The sequence below is a fragment of the Ictalurus punctatus genome, chromosome 12, assembly GCF_001660625.3.
Source record: "Ictalurus punctatus breed USDA103 chromosome 12, Coco_2.0, whole genome shotgun sequence".
NCBI classification, from domain to species: Eukaryota; Metazoa; Chordata; class Actinopteri; order Siluriformes; family Ictaluridae; genus Ictalurus; species Ictalurus punctatus.
Genome location: NC_030427.2, coordinates 13,963,711 through 13,983,374, shown reverse-complemented (window position 1 = coordinate 13,983,374; position 19,664 = coordinate 13,963,711). Strand labels below are relative to the sequence as shown.

The 19,664-nt window shown below is 38.4% G+C and overlaps 1 protein-coding gene and 3 non-coding genes across 4 annotated transcripts in view; 2 read left to right on the top strand and 2 right to left on the bottom strand.

Moving 5' to 3' along the window:
• Positions 1-8,646: 8,646 nt before the first annotated feature.
• trnad-guc (transfer RNA aspartic acid (anticodon GUC)) lies at positions 8,647-8,718 on the bottom strand. Its single transcript has one exon. It is a non-coding gene; the product is annotated as a tRNA-Asp (tRNA).
• A 1,683-nt stretch (positions 8,719-10,401) lies between these two features.
• On the top strand, positions 10,402-10,473 carry trnad-guc (transfer RNA aspartic acid (anticodon GUC)). The gene has a single exon. It is a non-coding gene; the product is annotated as a tRNA-Asp (tRNA).
• Positions 10,474-11,379: 906 nt separating this feature from the next.
• Positions 11,380-11,451, top strand: trnad-guc (transfer RNA aspartic acid (anticodon GUC)). Its single transcript has one exon. It is a non-coding gene; the product is annotated as a tRNA-Asp (tRNA).
• Positions 11,452-12,598: 1,147 nt separating this feature from the next.
• mtx2 (metaxin 2) overlaps positions 12,599-19,664 on the bottom strand; it is a 7,132-nt gene continuing 66 nt past the window's right edge. Inside the window, 10 exon segments of the mRNA NM_001200935.1 lie at positions 12,599-13,230; positions 14,145-14,221; positions 14,348-14,473; positions 17,021-17,059; positions 17,240-17,332; positions 17,496-17,572; positions 17,926-17,998; positions 18,102-18,148; positions 18,247-18,294; positions 19,626-19,664. The exon segment at positions 19,626-19,664 is cut by the window's right edge and continues 66 nt beyond it. Of these exon segments, the coding sequence (NP_001187864.1) occupies positions 13,023-13,230; positions 14,145-14,221; positions 14,348-14,473; positions 17,021-17,059; positions 17,240-17,332; positions 17,496-17,572; positions 17,926-17,998; positions 18,102-18,148; positions 18,247-18,294; positions 19,626-19,664 (827 nt within the window). The 3' untranslated portion in view covers positions 12,599-13,022.

The window sequence follows — 19,664 nt, the reverse complement described above, 5'->3', positions numbered from 1 at the left end:
TTAAACATTTTTAAAAATTTCCATCACTGAATCTAAGAAATCATCAAATTGAAAACGTTATCGCATCTCGTACAACATTCAGCCAATTTATCATTTTATACATTGCTTTGCTGACTAGCTGTGTTTTGCTCTTGAATGAGTAACAGGGTTCCATGCTATTGAGGACATCTAATCATCTACATAAATTAATCATTTATTTTAAATCTACAGTATATTTACACATATAAAGGATGACTTGTGGTAAATTTTCATTTAAAAGATGTTAAATGTATTGTTATTCATGCAAATTTAAAAGACTTTTTTTTAGGTGTTTTAATAATTATATTTGAAGGTAGTTACAGTAGGCTGAGACTGGCACAAATGCCGCTTTGTGAGTGCTGTAGATTTTGTGTTTTATGTTTTAATTTATTTATCTGAAACTTGAGAATAGTTTATTGTGAAGGACACTTTACCCAGATTTAAATACCTTTTACCTTCAATTTGCATACATATTTGTAAATGTAATATCAGTGGGTGCTGCAACTCAGACTCTCCTAATCAAACCTTAAACACATTTTAAAGAAGTCCTTATCAGTTCGAGTGAAATGAGTTGACTTTCTCAGATTGTAAATTCCACATCAGAGTGCCAAGTCCATTCAGGCTTCCCGATTGTAAAACACTGAACACAGCTGACCAGGCAGGAATCGCTGCTTTCCAATGGACAGGTGACTGTATGTGTCTGAAAACACATCATACCTTGTTTCCCTATAAAAACGAGGTATAAAAACAGGCAGCAGCCTGCAGAAGGCTGCATTTCTGGCAGGGCTATATATGTCAGTCCACCTTTAAATGATGGCAATGTAAAGACATAGATGCCTGACCCTAATCCTAACCCCTAACTCTTACAGGCAGAGGGACACATGTGGCCCCGCCCCATCCTGAGGGCTGCAGCTAGGTCTACTTGATAAAAACTGCAACTTACTGCAGTGCATTGTGGGATTTTAGTGAACATACAGTAGCATGCTTTCAGATAGATTTTACTGATCTGTAGAAAGTTAGGTATGTGTCTTAACACATTATATTATTGATTTCTTATGTTGCTGAGTGCCATGAAGTTGAGAATATCATTTATACAAATGTTTAATCTGAAACTATAAAACTATATAGTACTTTTCAATTTTTTTGTCTGAAATGTTGGACATGTGCTTTGCATAAGCTTAAAAATTAGACAAAGAATACAACAATCATATAAAACAATCATAAACAATACCTACACGGATAAAAGAAGTAGAAGATTATTACATAATTATAATTTATTACATTATTACATATTACATTATAATAAATGTAATAATAATAATAATAATAATAATAATAATAATAATAATAAAAGCAAACAAGGAATCACAGCAAATAAAAATGTTAAAACATGTAAGTATAATTAGTAAATAACAACAATACAATAGTCGATTTTTTTTGTACAAATAACCTGGAAGATATGTAAAACATACTAAAAAAAAAGCCATGCTCTCAACACAAGTGTATTAAGTAGCCGAGTAAACCTGTTCAGAGAACTGACTTCCTGACTGCAATGTATGTGTTTGGATAGGCCTCCTGTCAGTTTTTTTTATAGACACTCAGATTGATGGGCCATCATATATCCTGGGGGCGGAGCTTCATGTGATGTCACACTCCACAGTAGTGGTTAATGGCTCATATGAAAGTAGACACTTGGGACGTTTTGAATTTCTTATTTTACCTAGGTTTAAATATTATAATTTTATTGTGGCAGTTGTATACATTGTTTTTGACTATCAAGAAAGCTTTCATTTTTATTTCTGTACCCATGTGATTGTGGAGAGGTGTGAATTGTTTGCCAAGCAGGAGGCTCACACTCCCTCCTGTTTCCAATCCCCCTGCTCAGCAGCAGCTAAACACAGAGTCATGATACTCTACACACAGAAACCCAACAGGTCCTGACTAATTTACACCAGACTTGCGGTGATAAAAGAATGAATTTGTTTAGGAGGACTAAAAATGTCTGATAAGTTGATTTCCATTTTGCTGGTGGAATGGAACACCAGTGTACTATGAGAAATGTTAAGAGGCAAAGAAAACATCTTTAAAAATGCCCATCCTACTAAACAAACATTTGTTTACTTAAAAAGAATGTCAATAAAGAAATGAATTCTTAAACACAAATTAATGTTATTTTTGCATAGGCATAGTTTCCCAAAGGATATTTTTTCCTTCATGAACAAATACATTCTTAAAGCCAAATCAATTTAATTTTAATCTTATCAATCTCATTACAATTGATCTAAATTTTAGATGAGTAGATTCCCAAAATGCAATATTTATTTTCTATTTTACAAAGGTTACAAAGGTGACCTTTAAAGTTTGTATATATACAGTGCATCCGGAAAGTATTCACAGTGCTTCACTTTTTCCACATTTTGTTATGTTACATTTGCTATGTCCATTTTATATTCCAAAATGAATTAAACTCATTATTTTCCTCAAAATTCTACAAACAATACCCCATAATGACAACGTGAAAGAAGTTTGTTTGAAATCTTTGCAAATTTATTAAAAATAAAAAAACAAAAAAAGCACATGTATATAAGTATCCACAGCCTTTGCTCAGTACTTTGCTGAAACACATTTGTCACCAATTATAGACTCAAATTTATTTTTGTATGATGATACAAGCTTGGCACACCTATTTTTGGGCAGTTTCTCTCATTCTTCTTTGCAGGACCTCTCAAGCTCCATCAGGTTGGATGGGGAGCATCGGTGCACAGCCATTTTCAGATCTCTCCAGAGATGTTCAATCGGGTTCAATTCTGGGCTCTGGCTGGGCCACTCAAGGACATTCACAGAGTTGTCCTGTAGCCACTCCTTTGTTATCTTGACTGTGTGTTCAGGGTCGTTGTCCTGTTGGAAGATGAACCTTCGCCCCAATCTGAGGTCGAGTGTGCTCTGGAGCAGGTTTTCATCAAGGATGTCTCTGTACATTGCTGCATTCATCTTTCCCTCAATCCTGACTAGTCTCCCATAATGCTTCCACCACCATGCTTCACTGTAGGGATGGTATTAGCCAGGTGATGAGTGGTGCCTGGTTACCTCCAGACATGACGCTTGCCATTCAGGCCAGAGTTCAATCTTTGTTTCATCAGACCAGAGAATTTTGTTTCTCATGGTCTGAGAGTCCTCCAGGCGGGCTGTCATGTGCCTGTTACTGAGAAGTGGCTTCCCTCTGGCCACTCTACCATGTAGGCCTGATTGGTGGAGTGCTGCAGAGATGGTTGTTCTTCTGGAAGGTTCTCTTCTCTCCACAGAGACACGCTGGAGCTCTGTCAGAGTGACCATCGGGTTTTTGGTCACCTCCCTGACTAAGGCCCTTCTTCCCCGATCGCTCAGTTTGGCCGGTGGGCCAGCTCTAGGAAGAGTCCTGCTGGTTCCAAACTTCTTCCATTTATGGATAATGGAGGCCACTGTGCTCGTTGGGACCTTCAATGCTGCAGAAATGTTTCTGTACCCTTCCCCAGATCTGTGCCTCGATACAATCCTGTCTCTGAGGTCTACAGACAATTCCTTGGACTTCATGGCTTGGTTTGTGCTCTGACATGCATTGTTAATTGTGGGACCTTATATAGACAGATGTGTGCCTTTCCAAATCATGTCCAATCAACTGAATTTACCACAGGTGGACTCCAATCAAGTTGTAGAAACATCTCAAGGATGATCAGTGGAAACAGGATGCACCTGAGCTCAATTTTGAGTGTCATGGCAAAGGCTGTGAATACTTATGTACATGTGCTTTTTTTGTTTTTTATTTTTAATAAATTTGCAAAGATTTCAAACAACCTTCTTTCATGTTGTCATTATGGGGTATTGTTTGTAGAATTTTGAGGAAAATAATGAATTTAATCCATTTTGGAATAAGGATGTAACATAACAAAATGTGGAAAAAGTGAAGTGCTGTGAATACTTTCCGGATGCACTGTATACACACACACACGAAAATCAAGTTTACGTCCCCATGACTAGGGTTTGTAATCTGAATTATATTAAATGTATTTATTTATTAATTGTACCTTTCTTCTTTTATTACATAGCTGCAATAATTAATTTATCTATACGGGCAACCAAATCAATATTCACTTTATATTCTTTACCCTTATAGACATAATGATTAACACGGAAACAAAGTATGAAGTTCTTCGGTTTTTAATTCTCTATGCTTAATGAGACATATAATATAGCATAATTTATTTACAGTTAAAGCATGGTGGCTAAGTGTATGTGATTGATATCAGATCAGCGATCCAAATACCAACCATTATCTTTGTTGTTGGTTTTTTCTCAGCACCTACCAGATGTTAATAGCTCCTAAAGAAAAGCTCTGTAATGCACTGACCACACACTCACACGGTCAGAGTGGACCACAGAACTTTTCCTGAGGAGCCATGTGTTCAGGTGTGTTGTAGTCGATTTTCTTCAGTTTGACTACTTTTTCTTAGTGTAGCTACTACTACTTTAACTACTTTATCAGAATGGTAATCTGAACATAGTTTATCTAATTTTAAATCACGAGAAGCTTGAATTTGACATGTTAAAAATAACTTCCTCAACACTGATTACAACACACTAGCCATAAAGATTAAAAAACACAACATTACATTATGTTCTTAATGTTATAGATTTGTATTAGAAGGCAATAGGGTTCAGTCAAGGTCTGGGTCACTCACACATGGCTCCATGGATCCTGGGAAAAAACACAGATGGCATTCTTGATTTCAGTGACATGATGTTCCTTAAACATACTCCTTATTAACAATTTCACAATACAGCAGGTAGATCAATGTACCTGACCACAAAAATAGAAATGTTACACATAATCAATCATTTACATCATTTACACCTGAAAATTATTAAATGTACGAATGTTTACTAGGCCATCAACTCATCAACTTTTATTACAAACAGTACATCAATATGTTAATACAGCAAACCAAATGAGTTAAGAGAGAAAATAGTCAAAATTACAGTGTTATACTAAGCAAACTATTCTCTTTTTTTTACACTTTCATTTAGGGTGGCAATGAACAATCAAATAAATTCTTTAACACATCTTAGACATTTTTAGATCCCAAAGTGCAAACATTGAATTTGTTTACTTTTTCCACCCTCAAAGGTACATACAGATGCCTTTAGGATTTAAGTCACCTACATCATACCAGGTTAATAAAGTAGCCTACAAAAGATCTATACATTTTATATCTTATGGAGCAACATTGTTACACTCTTTCATACTTCCAGAACATTTTTAGGAAGCAGTGAATTAGGAATGAGGCAAATCCACCAACCTGAGACTGCTCACTTCAGTGTCCAGAGCTTTAAGATTTTAAGCATGTTGCATCTCCTCCTCTTTCAAAAATATATATAAAAAAAAAAACCCTCCAACTTCACAGTGCAAAAAAAAAGCTATTTCCGAGTTGTTATCTGTTCTAATCATGTATCAAGCACTCGTTATATTGCACACACCGGCTGCAGACTTGCTCGTGCGGACCCCCGCTTCTGTAAGGTTACTTGAAGGAATGTCGACGTGGAGCTGCCAAACGGGAGCGCGCATGCCTTCGGCGTGAGCGCGCTCTGACTGTGTACACAGAGCTGCACAGGCAAGTAAGATGGGTAGGGTTTTTTTCTTCCCAAAAACTATTTACGGACTGGAGATATTTTCTAGCCTACGTTACTGTGTAAAAAATATATTTTTTTAAATGATCATGCACAAACACCAGAACACTATATGATACTTTCCATATTATTTATTATTATTTTAGGGCTGTTTTTTTTTTTCATTTGGCACATCTAGTATTAATTCCATTGAGCGTATTAAAGAACTGAAGTAATTTATAAGTAGCCAATAGAAAATGGTATGTGTAAAAAAAAAAAAAAAAAAAGAAGATAAAAGATTCGAGCTCTGCTTTTGAGATAGAAATTGCGGGAGAAACATGGACGCCTCCATGTTTGTTTTTTGTTATCAACGAGCTAGCCAGCTAACAGTGATGAGTGATGTATATTTTGCTCCTCAAAACATCAAACTGTATATCAAGTGTTATAGATGTAACTATTGAACATGTCTGTATGTTGACTAATTTAAAGTATAATTCATCTGAAAGGTAAGGAAGTGCTACTTTGTTTAGTCCTGATGCTGCGCGCATCCATGTTAATTTGACGTCACTCCCAATACTCGTAGTTGAGAAAACTACCCCGAGTTCCAGCCGTCCACATGGTGTAAAAGAAATCATAATTCATCAGACCAGGCCACCTTCTTCCAGTTCTCCATGATTCAGTTCTAATGCTTACGTGCCCATTGAAGGTGCTTTTGACGGAGGACAGGGGTCATCATCGGCACTCTGACCCGTCTGCAGCTACGCAGCCCCATATGCAGCAAGCTGCAATGCACTGTGTGTTCTGACACCTTCTATCACTGCCAGCATTAACCTTTTCAGCAGTTTGTGCAACAGTAGCTCTTCTGTGGAATCGGACCAGACGGGCTAGCCCTCACTCCGCACATGCATCAGTGAGCCTTGGGCGCCCATGACCCTGTCGCCGGTTCAGCGCTTGTCCTTCCTTGGACCACTTTTGGTAGGTACTATCTGCTGCATACCAATGACACCCAACAAGACCTGTTGTTTTGGAGATGCTCTGACCCAGTCGTCTAGCCATCACAATTTGGCCCTTGTCAAAATCACTTAAATCCTTACACTTGCCCATTTTTCTTGCTTCAAACGCATCAACTCCGAGAACTGTCTGTTCACTTCAGTTCATTTTCACATCATACAAATTCAAAATACTGTAGCAACACTCAAAATCAGATTTTATTATTTTTTTTAATTTTGCATTTAAATGACTCTAGTCTTTTGTGGTTTTACTTTGGCACATGATTAATTTATTTTCACTTTATTTTCTCACATTTAGAGTATGTGGTTTTATTTGATAGTTGGATTGTGGTCATAAAAGTTTTCCAGTAAAAATACATAAATAAAAGCAAATGAAAAAGGATGTAGTATATTTTTGTCCACTAACGCTTTGTGGCGCTGTTCTATCTCACTCTACATGAAGCTCACCTTTGGTATTTCACCTAAAACTCTTCATTTCCAAGTTGTATTTTGTTGTGTGAGTCGGCAGCACCGCTAAGGCAAGCGTTTTTCTAAATAAATTAAGTTTTTCGTTTAATAAATGAAAGACTGCACGTTGTGTATGCAGTGTAAGAGTAACCACTTAATAAGCAACTCCTATATTATGGTCTTTTCCATGATCTGTATGCTCAACCATGAAACGTTTTACACTGTGTTAGTAACGCTTTATAACGCTTTATGTAAAAAAAAAAAAAAAAAAAAAGTAAGTGTTATAAAGTTCATCAGCTTTTACGTTAGCTGAGTGTTTCATAGGTTTTTTGAGTCTTTTTTGCCTTTCAAATGATTTAACTTGTAATTTTTAAAATGTACTTATTTATTTTTCCAGTCCACATTGACATCAGTGATTTAGGAAAATGATGAGGACCAGGCATGTTTAGTGATATGATTTTAAAAGAAACTATTTCATAACCTCCTGTCTTAGAACAAAGCTTTTTGAAATGTTTTGTGGGGACAAATTTAACAACTTCAGACTCATCTGATATCCATATGTTGCAGAAAAGTAGAATCAAATTTGCCTTATTCAATTGCCATTTTAGGATGTTTGACTGGAAAGCACAGTATTATAATTATATTGCATTGCATGTGAATAGTTTGAAATGTGATTAAAGGAAATTTATATTTGATATAGGATGAATCGCAATGTTAGCATGACAACTGTAGAAACATTTAGTTGGCACATCGATGTACATATTGGCGTTAATGGTTGTGGCTGTGCTTTTCTGTTTACATTTAATCTTTTAGGGATTCCTGTGCAGCGTCTAAAGTTGCAGAGAGCATTGTCCACCACTTTCACCTGGCTAGAGAACACTACAGTCAGTACGTTTACATGGACAACAATAATCCGATATTAACCTGATTAGACAATACTCTGATTAAGAAACTACCATGTAAACAGCGATTATTGATGACCTTAATCCCCCTAAAGTCATACTCGAAGTAAACAAATCAAATTAAGACATTATCGAAGTGCATTACCGACATGTTCACACCTTAATCACACTAATAACATCGTGTGGGAGTTTTCACCGTATTTTTCAACAGGTCACGTACACACACGGCAGTGCTCAACCGTTTCACGGCAAATGAGAGAGCACTGCTTTGTTCAAAACCGCGTACTTTGCAAAATGTATTTTGGCTACTATATAGTAGGTAAAAATCGTGTATATGTGGTTTCAGATGCAGCCCATGGTTTAAAGAAGTCGTCTATTGCCACGTATTACATGACAAATAATTAACTGCACTTGGAGCTTTCATAAAATTAAAAATTAAACAGCCATAACTGTATACGGTACCATAACGAAGACGAACTGTATGTTGAAACGTGAAATTCTGGAGGGAACGTCAGATATCATGGCGTGGGGACGTAATGACGTGTGCCGTTAATCGATGTACATGTTACATGTAGGGCATGCGGTATTATTGTGTGTTCACAGGTAGAAGGTGACAAAATGTCTTGCGTCTCCCCGTCGGGGAATCGAACCCCGGTCTTCCGCGTGACAGGCGGAGATACTGTCCACTATACTAACGAGGAGTTAGTTTTCAGGGCTCAGCTCACCAGTAAGAGCTGGCTCAAAATAAAACCCCTCTTGAGGACAAAACAGATTTTATTTCTATTCTATACTATTCGGGTAGTCAGTTCTGTAAAAGTGTCAGTACTTTGTTGTTTTTACAAAGCAGACAAAATTGCTACTTCGCCACGTTTCTACCATGTGCGCTTACTTCTATCAGACACTTCAAAGCAACGCTGCCATCTACTGGTTGAGCTCTAATTGGAGACCATAATTCAAGTCTGTGAATGAGCTGCTCATCTTCAAAGACCTACACAGCTCGTGAAGAGTAGCTGTAGAATTGGGGTCCTAAATAAATATGCATATAGTATATTCGTGAGTATGTAACAAATATATTGCATAAACTGTTTAGGAATTAAAGCCATTTTATCAGAGTCCTTCTATTTACGCAGACTCAAAAGTAACTGGACAACTGGCTGATAAGCAGTTTCATGGCCAGGTGTGGCCTGTTTCCTTGTAATGTCATGACAAATTAAGCCGATAAAAGGTCTTGAGTTTATCCCAAGTGTTGAATTTGGATTTGGTAGCTGTTCATGAGAACTGTCGCTATGTGGTCCAAAGAGGTGTCGATGTAATTGAAGGAGGACATCATTAGGCTGAAAATAAAAAAACATACCTATCAGAGAGATAGCAGAACCTTTAGGAGTGGCCAAATCAACATACATAAAGAGAAGGAATGCAATGGCAAGTTCAGCAACACCAAAAGGCCCGGAAGACCACGGAAGACAACTAAAGTGGATGATCGCAGAATTCTTTCCCTGGTGAAGAAAACCCCTTCACAATATCTAGCCAAGTCAAGAACACTCTTGAGAAGCTAGGTGTATCATTGTCAAAGTCTACAATCAAAAGCATAACACATCATTTGTCAAACATGGTGGAGGGAGTGTTATGCCATGGGCATGTATGGCTGCCAATGGAACTGGGTTACTGGTGTTTATTGATGATGATGGCTGTGGCTCAGGTGGTAGAGCGGGTTGTCCACTAATTGTAGGCGGTGCGAATCTTGGCCCACATGACTCCACATGCCAAAGTGGTCCTTGGGCAAGACACTGAACCCAAAGTTGTTCCCGATGGCAAGCTAGTGCCTTGCATGCCAGCTCTGCTACCATTGGTGTATGAGTGTGTGTGAATGGATGAACGAGAAACAGTGTACAGCACTTTATAGAACCGTTAAGGTTAAAAAAAAATGCGCTAGATAAGTGCAGAGCATTTAGCATTTGACTGCTGATAGAAGTAGAAGGATGAAAACTGATAAGACAGTGTTTCACAGTAGAGTTGGATAACGACCCAAAACATACAGCAGCCAAAGTGCTTCTTAAGGCAAAGAAATGGAATGTTCTTAAATGGCCGAGTCGGTCACCCGACCCCAACTCAACTGAGCTGCTTTTCACTGACTGAAGACAAAGCTGAAGACAGACCAACAAACAAGCAGCAACTGAAGGTGGCTACAGTAAAGGCCTGGAGGAAACTCAGCATTTGGCTTAGTAGAGGATCCTGGGTAATGGGAGAACCTTGAGAGAAAGATGAGGTGGAAGAAATGGCACTTAAAGACAAACAAAAGATGTGTGAAAATGCATATACTCAATGAACAATGAACATTATACCACGCCAGTTTGATACGAAGGCTTGTACTTCATAAGTATGACTCCTCGTTAGTATAGTGGACAGTATCTCCGCCTGTCACGCGGAAGACCGGGGTTCGATTCCCCGACGGGGAGAAAAGCATTGTTTTCCATCCTCTGTCTGTGAATACACAACAAAACATTATGTGAAAAATTAGTGTCGTGGTACAAATATTTATTTAAGATCCCAAATCGTATTAAAAATAAAAAGTATTAAAAATAAACCTAATATTTATAATTATGTTAATTTGTCCAATTACTTTTGAGCTTGTGTAAATGGAGGGACTCCATTCCTAAATGGACACTTTTAGTTAAACCCTTATGTTAAACCACTTGAATTAAAGCTGAAAGTCTACACTTCAATCACATATTGACTGCTTCATTTCAAATTCACTGTGTTGGTGTACAGAGGCAATGTTCTGAAAATTGTGTCACTGTCCAAATACTTTATGGACCAGACTGTATGATAATTATTTGAACTGAAACAACTTGGGTGGACATGTGGAGGATGAGGGTATGAGCTCAGACTGGGCAGAAGATGAGCAGCTCATTCACAGACTTGAATTATGGTCTCCAGTTAGAGCTCAACCAGTTGATGGCAGCGTTGCTTTGAAGTGTCTGATAGAAGTAAGCGCACATGGTAGAAACGTGGCGAAGTAGCAATTTTGTCTGCTTTGTAAAAACAACAAAGTACTGACACTTTTACAGAACTGACTACCCGAATAGTATAGAATAGAAATAAAATCTGTTTTGTCCTCAAGAGGGGTTTTATTTTGAGCCAGCTCTTACTGGTGAGTACTGGCTTACTCGCTTACTGGCTCTTACTTCACAGACCTACACAGCTCGTGAAGAGTAGCTGTAGAATTGGGGTCCTAAATAAATATGCATATAGTATATTCGTGAGTATGTACAGGGCAAAGCAGATTCCAGGTAGTCAGTTTTTGTGTCAGTGCTTTGTTTTTGTTTCTACCATGTGCGCTTACTTCTATTACTTCTAGCAACTCCTCGTTAGTATAGTGGACAGTATCTCCGCCTGTCACGCGGAAGACCGGGGTTCGATTCCCCGACGGGGAGACGAAGGATTTTTGCCCACTCTTTCCGTGAACACATAATAAAACCAAATGCCCTACATGTGAAAAATAAATATGGTGTTACAATTATTTAAGATCCTAATTCCACAGCTGCTCTTCAGGTGCTTGGCTGGTGGACAGGAGGGACGGCATATGTGTGGGTTCTATAACATACCCAGAAAAGAGTAACGTTAGTGATTAGTGTATAAGAAAAATCCTACCAGTGTTGTGTGCTGTGTGTCTGATAATTGAAAATATGCATGTTCCAGTGATGGAAATGGTATCCCTCCTCCTGGGATCCAAACAGGGACTTTAGGCTCCTCAATCTGGACATGGTTCAGCTTCAGGATTCCACCAAACCTGTACAAAATCCCACCTTCTAGGTCAAGATCACTGAGGCAGCCACTCAGGATGTGCACACATTAAATTCGCCATGCCTTAAGCATAACTTTAAAGAGAGGAACACACTCGTTTACATGGACAGCAATAGTCTAATTATTGACCTTATTGTGATTAAGGTGTTTACAGGAGTCGCTTTTACAATATTCCTTTCATGTTCCCGTTTTACATGTTATAGAACAGAGATCGATTAACGGCACACTTTTGGCAAAAACCTGCCAATCTTAGAGGGGATTTTTTAAATATCCATTGTATAAGAGTTGACTGTTTTGGCTCCTAAACAGCTCACAGGGTTGTTGTTTTTTGTTGTTGTTGCTTGTTTTTGCAATATTTCCACCAGTGATTTTTTTTATTAGCTGAAAGCTGTTACTCAGTGGTTAAAGGATCTGGGTTACTACTCTGAAGGTCAGGAGTTCAAGCCCCAGCACTGCCAATCTACCACTATTGGGCCCTTAACCCTCAATTGCTGTTGTATAAATGAGATAAATGTAAATCGCTCTGGAGAAGGGCGTCTGCCAAATGCTGTAAGCAAGTCTGGCTCCTCTCAAGGTTTCCTCCCCATTTCATCTTAGGGAGGTTAAAAACACAGGATACAGATTTTATGTTTCTGTAAAGCTGCTTTGAAACAATGTCCATTGTTAAAAGCACTATACAAATGAAATGGAATTAAGTTATGTAATTAAGTGGACTCTTTCAGTTCTGGAGTCCGGTGCTTTGGATTTGAAATGAAATAAAGACAAGGACGTTCATGTGCAGGATATCAGCTTTAATTCGAGGTATGTACATCTCTTCAAAGAAAGTATCATTTCGGAATTACAGTGCTCTTTCATACGTACTGTTTAGATACACACAAGATCAGAGACAAACCCCTGAGGAGTATAGTATTTGTATGTCAAAAGAACATTGCACCTAATAGATATTTCAATCTTGATCTATACTATTGTATATTCAGACCTGCTTATGCAGTGATCAGGCAGAACAGATCGATGGAAAGAATGTCGGACTATTTTTAAATACAGAGGAACGTCGGGTGTGTCCAATTGATCTGACCTCCTCTCTTAACACTAATCTGCGCGTGCAATAGACTCATCATGGTACAATGCCTCAGGAGCAGTCATATCACTTTCTCACATGACTTCAGATCAGTGGTTAAAAGGAAGGCAAGGGGGCAAGGCCTCACATAAGGGAGGGACCTTTTGAGTAATCCAAGGCCCCTGATTGGCTGTCTCTGTCCTGCGATTCAAAATAAGCCTGTTCGATTCTTCGGCAGAAGGACAGCAGGTTGCTGAAGGACTTGATCTTCTCGCTGAGCTCGTCGGTGGTGAGGCGCGTGGTCAGGATTGTGAAGAGGTGTCCAAACACCAGCGCATCCAGTTCAGTCGGCCTTCAGAGAGTTTCAAACAACGGGTTTGTTATTAATATTATTATTAGATATAGATCACAGCTTCACAATTTTTTTGCAGAAAATCTCCCCCAAAATTGTCAAATGAACACCTTTTATTGAAAACTTTTATCTCCAGAATCTGTTGCATCTTAAAACAGTCCTACACGGCGTACATTATGTCAAGAATATTGCTGTTCTGTTCAGAAATGATTTTTTTTTTCTATATAATTTTGGTCAACATTATATATTTTAGACTTGACTCATGGTATTGCTACACGTGGCACTCTCTTTACTTTTTAATATAAGTGATATTTGGTGGCGGGGGTGGAGGGAGTCAAAATTCATATGACATGCGATTTTGAGCACTAAAAAAAAAATCTAAAGAATCTGTGTCCGTTTTGAATAATTTCTGCATGAAATTTATTTTTAGAATTTACATTCACGCTGCTTTTTCTTTGCTATTATGTGCTGTGATGTATCTGTGTATCGGGACAGTGTCCTTGGGTACCCTGAAAGGTGGCATAAATAATGTATTATTACTACTACTACTAATGGTTATGAGAACTGTTAGTGTTCACCGAGCGGTTGCCGTAAACAGAGCTGAAGCCTGATCGTCAGTTGAATTGATTGTAACCTTTTGGGTGTAGCTTTAAGACTTGGTCATAAACTGGATTTCCACTACAACCAGCTGTAAACTTTACACCTGACTGAAAGCAGACGAGAAGTCCCATTCTTGATAATCTCTGTGGTGAGCGCTTTAAACATAAACAAGGTCATGTATGGAACCTGCTAGAATATATCAAGTCTTATTTGTCTTTAGCTTGAATTGCTATTTTTTTGTAGGTAAACCATCACACCTTTGTGTCAGTGTGTGTATACATTAGGTGTATACAGTGGGTGTATACGGTGCGTACTGTTTATTGAAGAAGAAAGGCTGGGTTCCGAGTCGCTGTGAGAGAGCCTGACAACACTGACTAACATCCTCGTACACCTGAGAGAACACGCACGCACACACACACACACACACACACACACACACACACACACACACACAGAGACAAATTCAGTACAGGAACAACACTACAGGAATTCCAAGCTACACTGATTTCATACCGACCTGTTCAAGACTCTTTCCTGCCCAGCCGATAGCATTCATCTTCCTCCGGACCTCCCACTGCTTCTGATAGGCCAGAACGTGATTCAGAGGCCAAGAGTATGGACTGCTGTAGCGCGGCCTCGTGATCTAAACGAACACAAAACTGATTTTATAACTAAATCAGATGTGTGCAAGTTCAGTCCTGGTGATCTACCAAACTGATGAGTTTAATTCCAATATTCATGTTCTCCTAAAATCAGGGATCAGGTGGGCTGAATTAGCAGGAAAGTAAACCTAGCAGGAAGAGAGAGAGACAAACCCCAGAAAACTAGAGAAATCCTAGCGTATGTCGGAAAACAGAAAAGAAAGCTACTTAAAGGTGCATTAGATAAACATTTTTTTTTTTACGTGGGTTCAACATTTGAATGATTTTGTGTCCTTGAGCTCACTCCCATGTCCATATTCCCACCCATGTGCACGAAACTCTGCCCCCCAGGATCTTAGATGATCCATAGTGTCTATGGTGGTGTATCCAAACACAAACGAGTTTTCCGGCCTTCCGCACACTTCAGTTTTCCCAAACGGGTTTTCTCAGCACCATAAGTAAACATTTCTTCTTAAAGCCACGGTTTAATCCATTGTTGTATTGCATCATGTTCTACCTTTATATCTTTCAGGTCATTTGTACAAGCAAAGAATAAAAGAAATCGACTATTTCACCTTTAATAATTAGTGGTGCTTCCATTTTTTTTTCTTTTCACAGACCAAAGAGACCATTTTCTCGCCAAATAACACTGATGCCAAACAAAAGTTACTGCTATCAAACACAAATGATCTTCCACATCCTTTTCTCTTTCAGTGAGTCAGTTTTTCTGTCATGAGAATTTGGTCTGATTTAGCTGAAAACCGAAAAAAAAAGGGAGCGTTGTTTTCAGGTCGCCGAAGCTACAAGTAAAAAAAAAAAAAAAAAAAGTAAAAATGTTAACACCTCAGAAACACTACAAGGAGGTGGAACACCCAGGAACACTCAGGACCACCATCATATAACATGTACAGTGCCCTCCACTAATACTGGCATCCTTGGTAAATATGAGTAATGAAGGCTGTGAAAAATTGTCGTTATTGTTTAACGTTTTGCAAACACAACAAAGATTTACCCAATAAATATATCTTTGTTAAATATAGGCATGCAACAATTATCGGCACCCTTTTACTCAATACTTTGTGCTACCTCCCTTTGCCAAGATAACAGCTCTGAGTCTTCTCTAATGCCTGATGAGGTTGGAGAACACATGGCAAGGGATCTGAGACCATTCCTCCATACAGAATCTCTCCAGATCCTTCAAATTTCGAGGTCAGGGGACTGGGATGGCCATGGCAGGACCTTGATTTTGTGATCAGTAAACCAATTTTGTGTTGATTTTGATGTATGTTTTGGATTATTGTCCAGCTGGAAGATCCAATCATGGCCCATTTTAAGCTTTCTGGCAGAGGCTGTCAGGTTTTCTTTTAATAACTGTTAATATTTGATAGGGTCTATGATGCCATGTATCCTAACAAAATCTCCAGGTCCTCTGGCAGAAAAACAGCCCCAAAACATTAAGAGCCTCCACCATATTTAACTGTGGGCATGAGGTACTTTTCCATATGACTACCTCTCTGTGTGCACCAAAACCACCTCTGGTGTTTATTGCCAAAAAGCTCTATTTTGGTTTCATCTGACCATAGAACCCGATCCTATTTGAAGGTCCAGTAGTGTCTGGCAAACTGAAGACGCTCGAGTTTGTTTTTGGATGAGAGTGGAGGCTTTTTTCTTGAAACCCTTCCAAACAGCTTGTGGTGATGTAGATGACTTCGGATTGTAGTTTTGGAGACTTTCTGACCCCAAGACACAACTAACTTCTGCAATTCTCCAGCTGTGATCCTTGGAGATTTTTTGGCCTCTCGAACCATCCTCTTCACAGTGTGTTGAGACAACATAGACACACGTCCAATTCCAGGTTGATTCATAACATTTCCAGTTGACTGGAACTTCTTAATTATTGCTCAGATGGTGGAAATGGGCATTTTCAATGCTTGTGCTATTTTCTTATAGACACTTACCATTTTGTGAAGCTCAACAACCTTTTGCCGCACATCACAGCTATATTCCTTGATCTTACACATTGTTATGAATGACTAAGGGAACCTAGCCTCATATTTATATCCCTGTGAAACAGAACGTCATGTTTTCCTGTTCCTAGTCACCCAGGAGTACTAAAAAATGTAAAATATCAGTGGGAATATACTTCAAATATATATTTTTCCATGCTTTTCCAAAGCATTTTTTTTGTATAAACCAGTGTTGTGTTTGCAATTGTTTGATATCCATGAGAGCAGAGTATTTTTGTGAATTTTTTTAACAAAAGATCAAAAGGTTAAAAAATTGAATTTTTCACAGCCTTCTTTGCTCATATTTACCAAGGGTGCCAATATTAGTGGAAGCCACTGTATATGTATAACACCACCATAATGTCTTTCATTTCTTCAGCATTTTGCTTGTATTTTCTCATTTGTAAGTCGCTTTGGATAATAGTGTCTGCTAAATGAATAAATGTAAATGTAATTTCTATCAATATTCTATATATGATAATCTACTCAGTATCTGCATGATTAAAATGTAACATTTATATATGCACGTGTTCATAACTTTACCTCTGCAGCTGTATTTTGATCACACCACTGAATATACAACTAGAGGAGAAGAAATAAAAGAGACAATATGAAGTTCAGTGAAACATAGACACACAGGAGATATCATAGACTGAACCATGGTTAATATTGGGGAGTGTGTGTGTGTGTGTGTGTGTGTGTGTGTGTGTGTGTGTGTGTGTGTGTGTGTGTGTGTGTGTGTGTGTGTGTTCTCTCCTGCACCTCCGCTGTGAGCAGCATGTTGTTGACCAGTTCCATGTAAGCCTTCATCTCTGCTCTCTGCACATCATCCAGGCTGTCACTCAGAGAGTGGCCCTGCGTTAATGAAGGGGCGGGGAGCAAAAGAGAACACTCTTAAAATGACGCAAAAATATAATCTCGACTTTCAAAATTGCAAAAGTTTGGTATTTGAACAATTTGGAATTTAGTCATAAAATTAATAATAATGATAATAATAATAATTCTCACATGGTCATACCTTGGCTCTTGTGAACTGCACGATCGGCCCCAGCTCTGAAACAACCTGATTACCGACATGGATGAAAGGAACTTTCCCTAAAAAGTTTTTTTTTTTTTTTTTAAATCAGGCAGATCAAATCAGTCCTCGGTTTGTTCTTTATGTGCAAACACTACAGTCTGTGCATTAGGTAACGTTCACGTTACAAGCTTTAATATTGATTTTCTGTATTTGTTAATAATGTGAACAAACTTCTGCTCTAAAACAACCAGCACACTTTGCAAATATATAACATCATGTGTCTGATTCACACAAGTCCTGAACAACAGCAAAAACACAATATTAAAATTGGATTCTGGATTTTAGCCTGTAAAGTGAACATTATGCCTAATTGAGTAGGTTTATATTTAAACTGAGTCCAGCCTGAATAAAATGAGATCATGAGTGTTACCTGAAGGTGACATGTACTCAGCATTAGCACGGCAACGTACTCGCACCGGCAGACCCAACATCCTGAGGTACGCCTGAAGCACAGACAAACTTTTCATTGCATAATCAGGTATTTAATCAAAAGCAGCAGGGAATCTGATCCCAGTGCCTTTGTGCTTCCATCCAGGTTCCATTTACCTGAACTGCCAAAGATGATGCACAATCAGACAGGAGGATTTGATCCTCTGGGGAAGAAGAAGAAAGAAAAAAAAAACACAATATTAGGCTGAGGGTAAATGTGCTAAACTGCTGCATTGAGGATTAAACTGAATGTCTGACCTACCCCTCAAAGGCTGGTAGAGCGTGGCGTTTTCCGGCCATGGCTCTGCGGCTGCAAGAAAGACACCATGCCATACAAATGATTAAAAACTGCATGCATATTTAGAGATATGTATACCTATAACACAGCCACACTAAAAAATTAGACTGCAGAAGTTCATAATTCTCATCAAAGCTGTCTTTTAACTGTGTATTGTGTACTACACACTAGAGGTCAACCAATTGATGGGTGTACAATGATACAAAATCAGAAAATAATCTTAAAAGAAGTTTTGCCATAAACCTCTTGCAGCTCTCTGATCTAACAGAGTGCATGGATAATAGTGATGTGTCGTTCATGAACAATTCGTTCATTTTGAACAAATCTTTAATATGAGCCCGGAACAACGAGTTGTCTCAGAGAGTGATTCGTTCATTTTTGACCGCACATGCTCTGCAACATCCCTATAGGTTCTGTACAGGAAACAAACAATTAGTTCATGTCTCGAGTCTTCGGGTCCAAGTCATTCATTCATCACGTCACAGCCCCAGTGCATTCAGCCTTTTATTATATAAGTACTAGATGTGTTGGTGAATTTAACATGTAACATTTTAATTATATTCTGCTGAAATGACTATAGAAAAAAAAAAAAAGATTTGTTCATTTTGTTGAGCAAGTTTCCAAGATCCGAGTCAGTAAAATGATCCGAACTTCCCAGCACTACTGGATAAAAGCGAGTTATTCCACCCGTAACCGTTACCTTCCCCGTCTATTATCTGACTCCACTCTATCACTGCTTCATTTTGTCTGCAATCTTTATTGAAAATGTTTTTTGTAAATATTTAAATAGTTCATTTGGGGTGATGTAACCAGTAACGACTTCTTTCTATAATGATACTCTGATAAACCTCTATTCTAAGTGTCAAGAAAATCTTCGTTTTCGATATGGAAATGATCGTGACGATTCAACACACATAGAAATCGGATTGTGACGTCATTTAGCTACATTTTGAGCATGCGTTCGCTCCTTTTCCCTGTGAGACACTGGAGCAACATGTGTGAGACACTCAGAAGCAGCACGGAATGACTTTATGACAGCAAGGACGTCCAGCTGGCATGACATGATCATTGCATGGAGGTAAACTGTAGAGGAGGGTAGCAACGGTATACAATGCCAATCTCACCCAGTTAGCTCCATGCTAACTAGCCCACACATGTCAGGTCACAAACAAACAAACAAACAAACAAATAAATAAATGTCAAGCAGTGAGAGGTAGATTTAGTATAATCACGTCCAAATCAAGACAACTTGAAAGATCTGATGTGTGTTGCAAATCAAGTAAACTTATCAACTAATTCGCTAGCCATCATAGCTAATTAATTAGCAGCTGAAATGTACAGACCTGCTATCTGAGAGACGAAAGCCTCTGCAGCAAGAGACA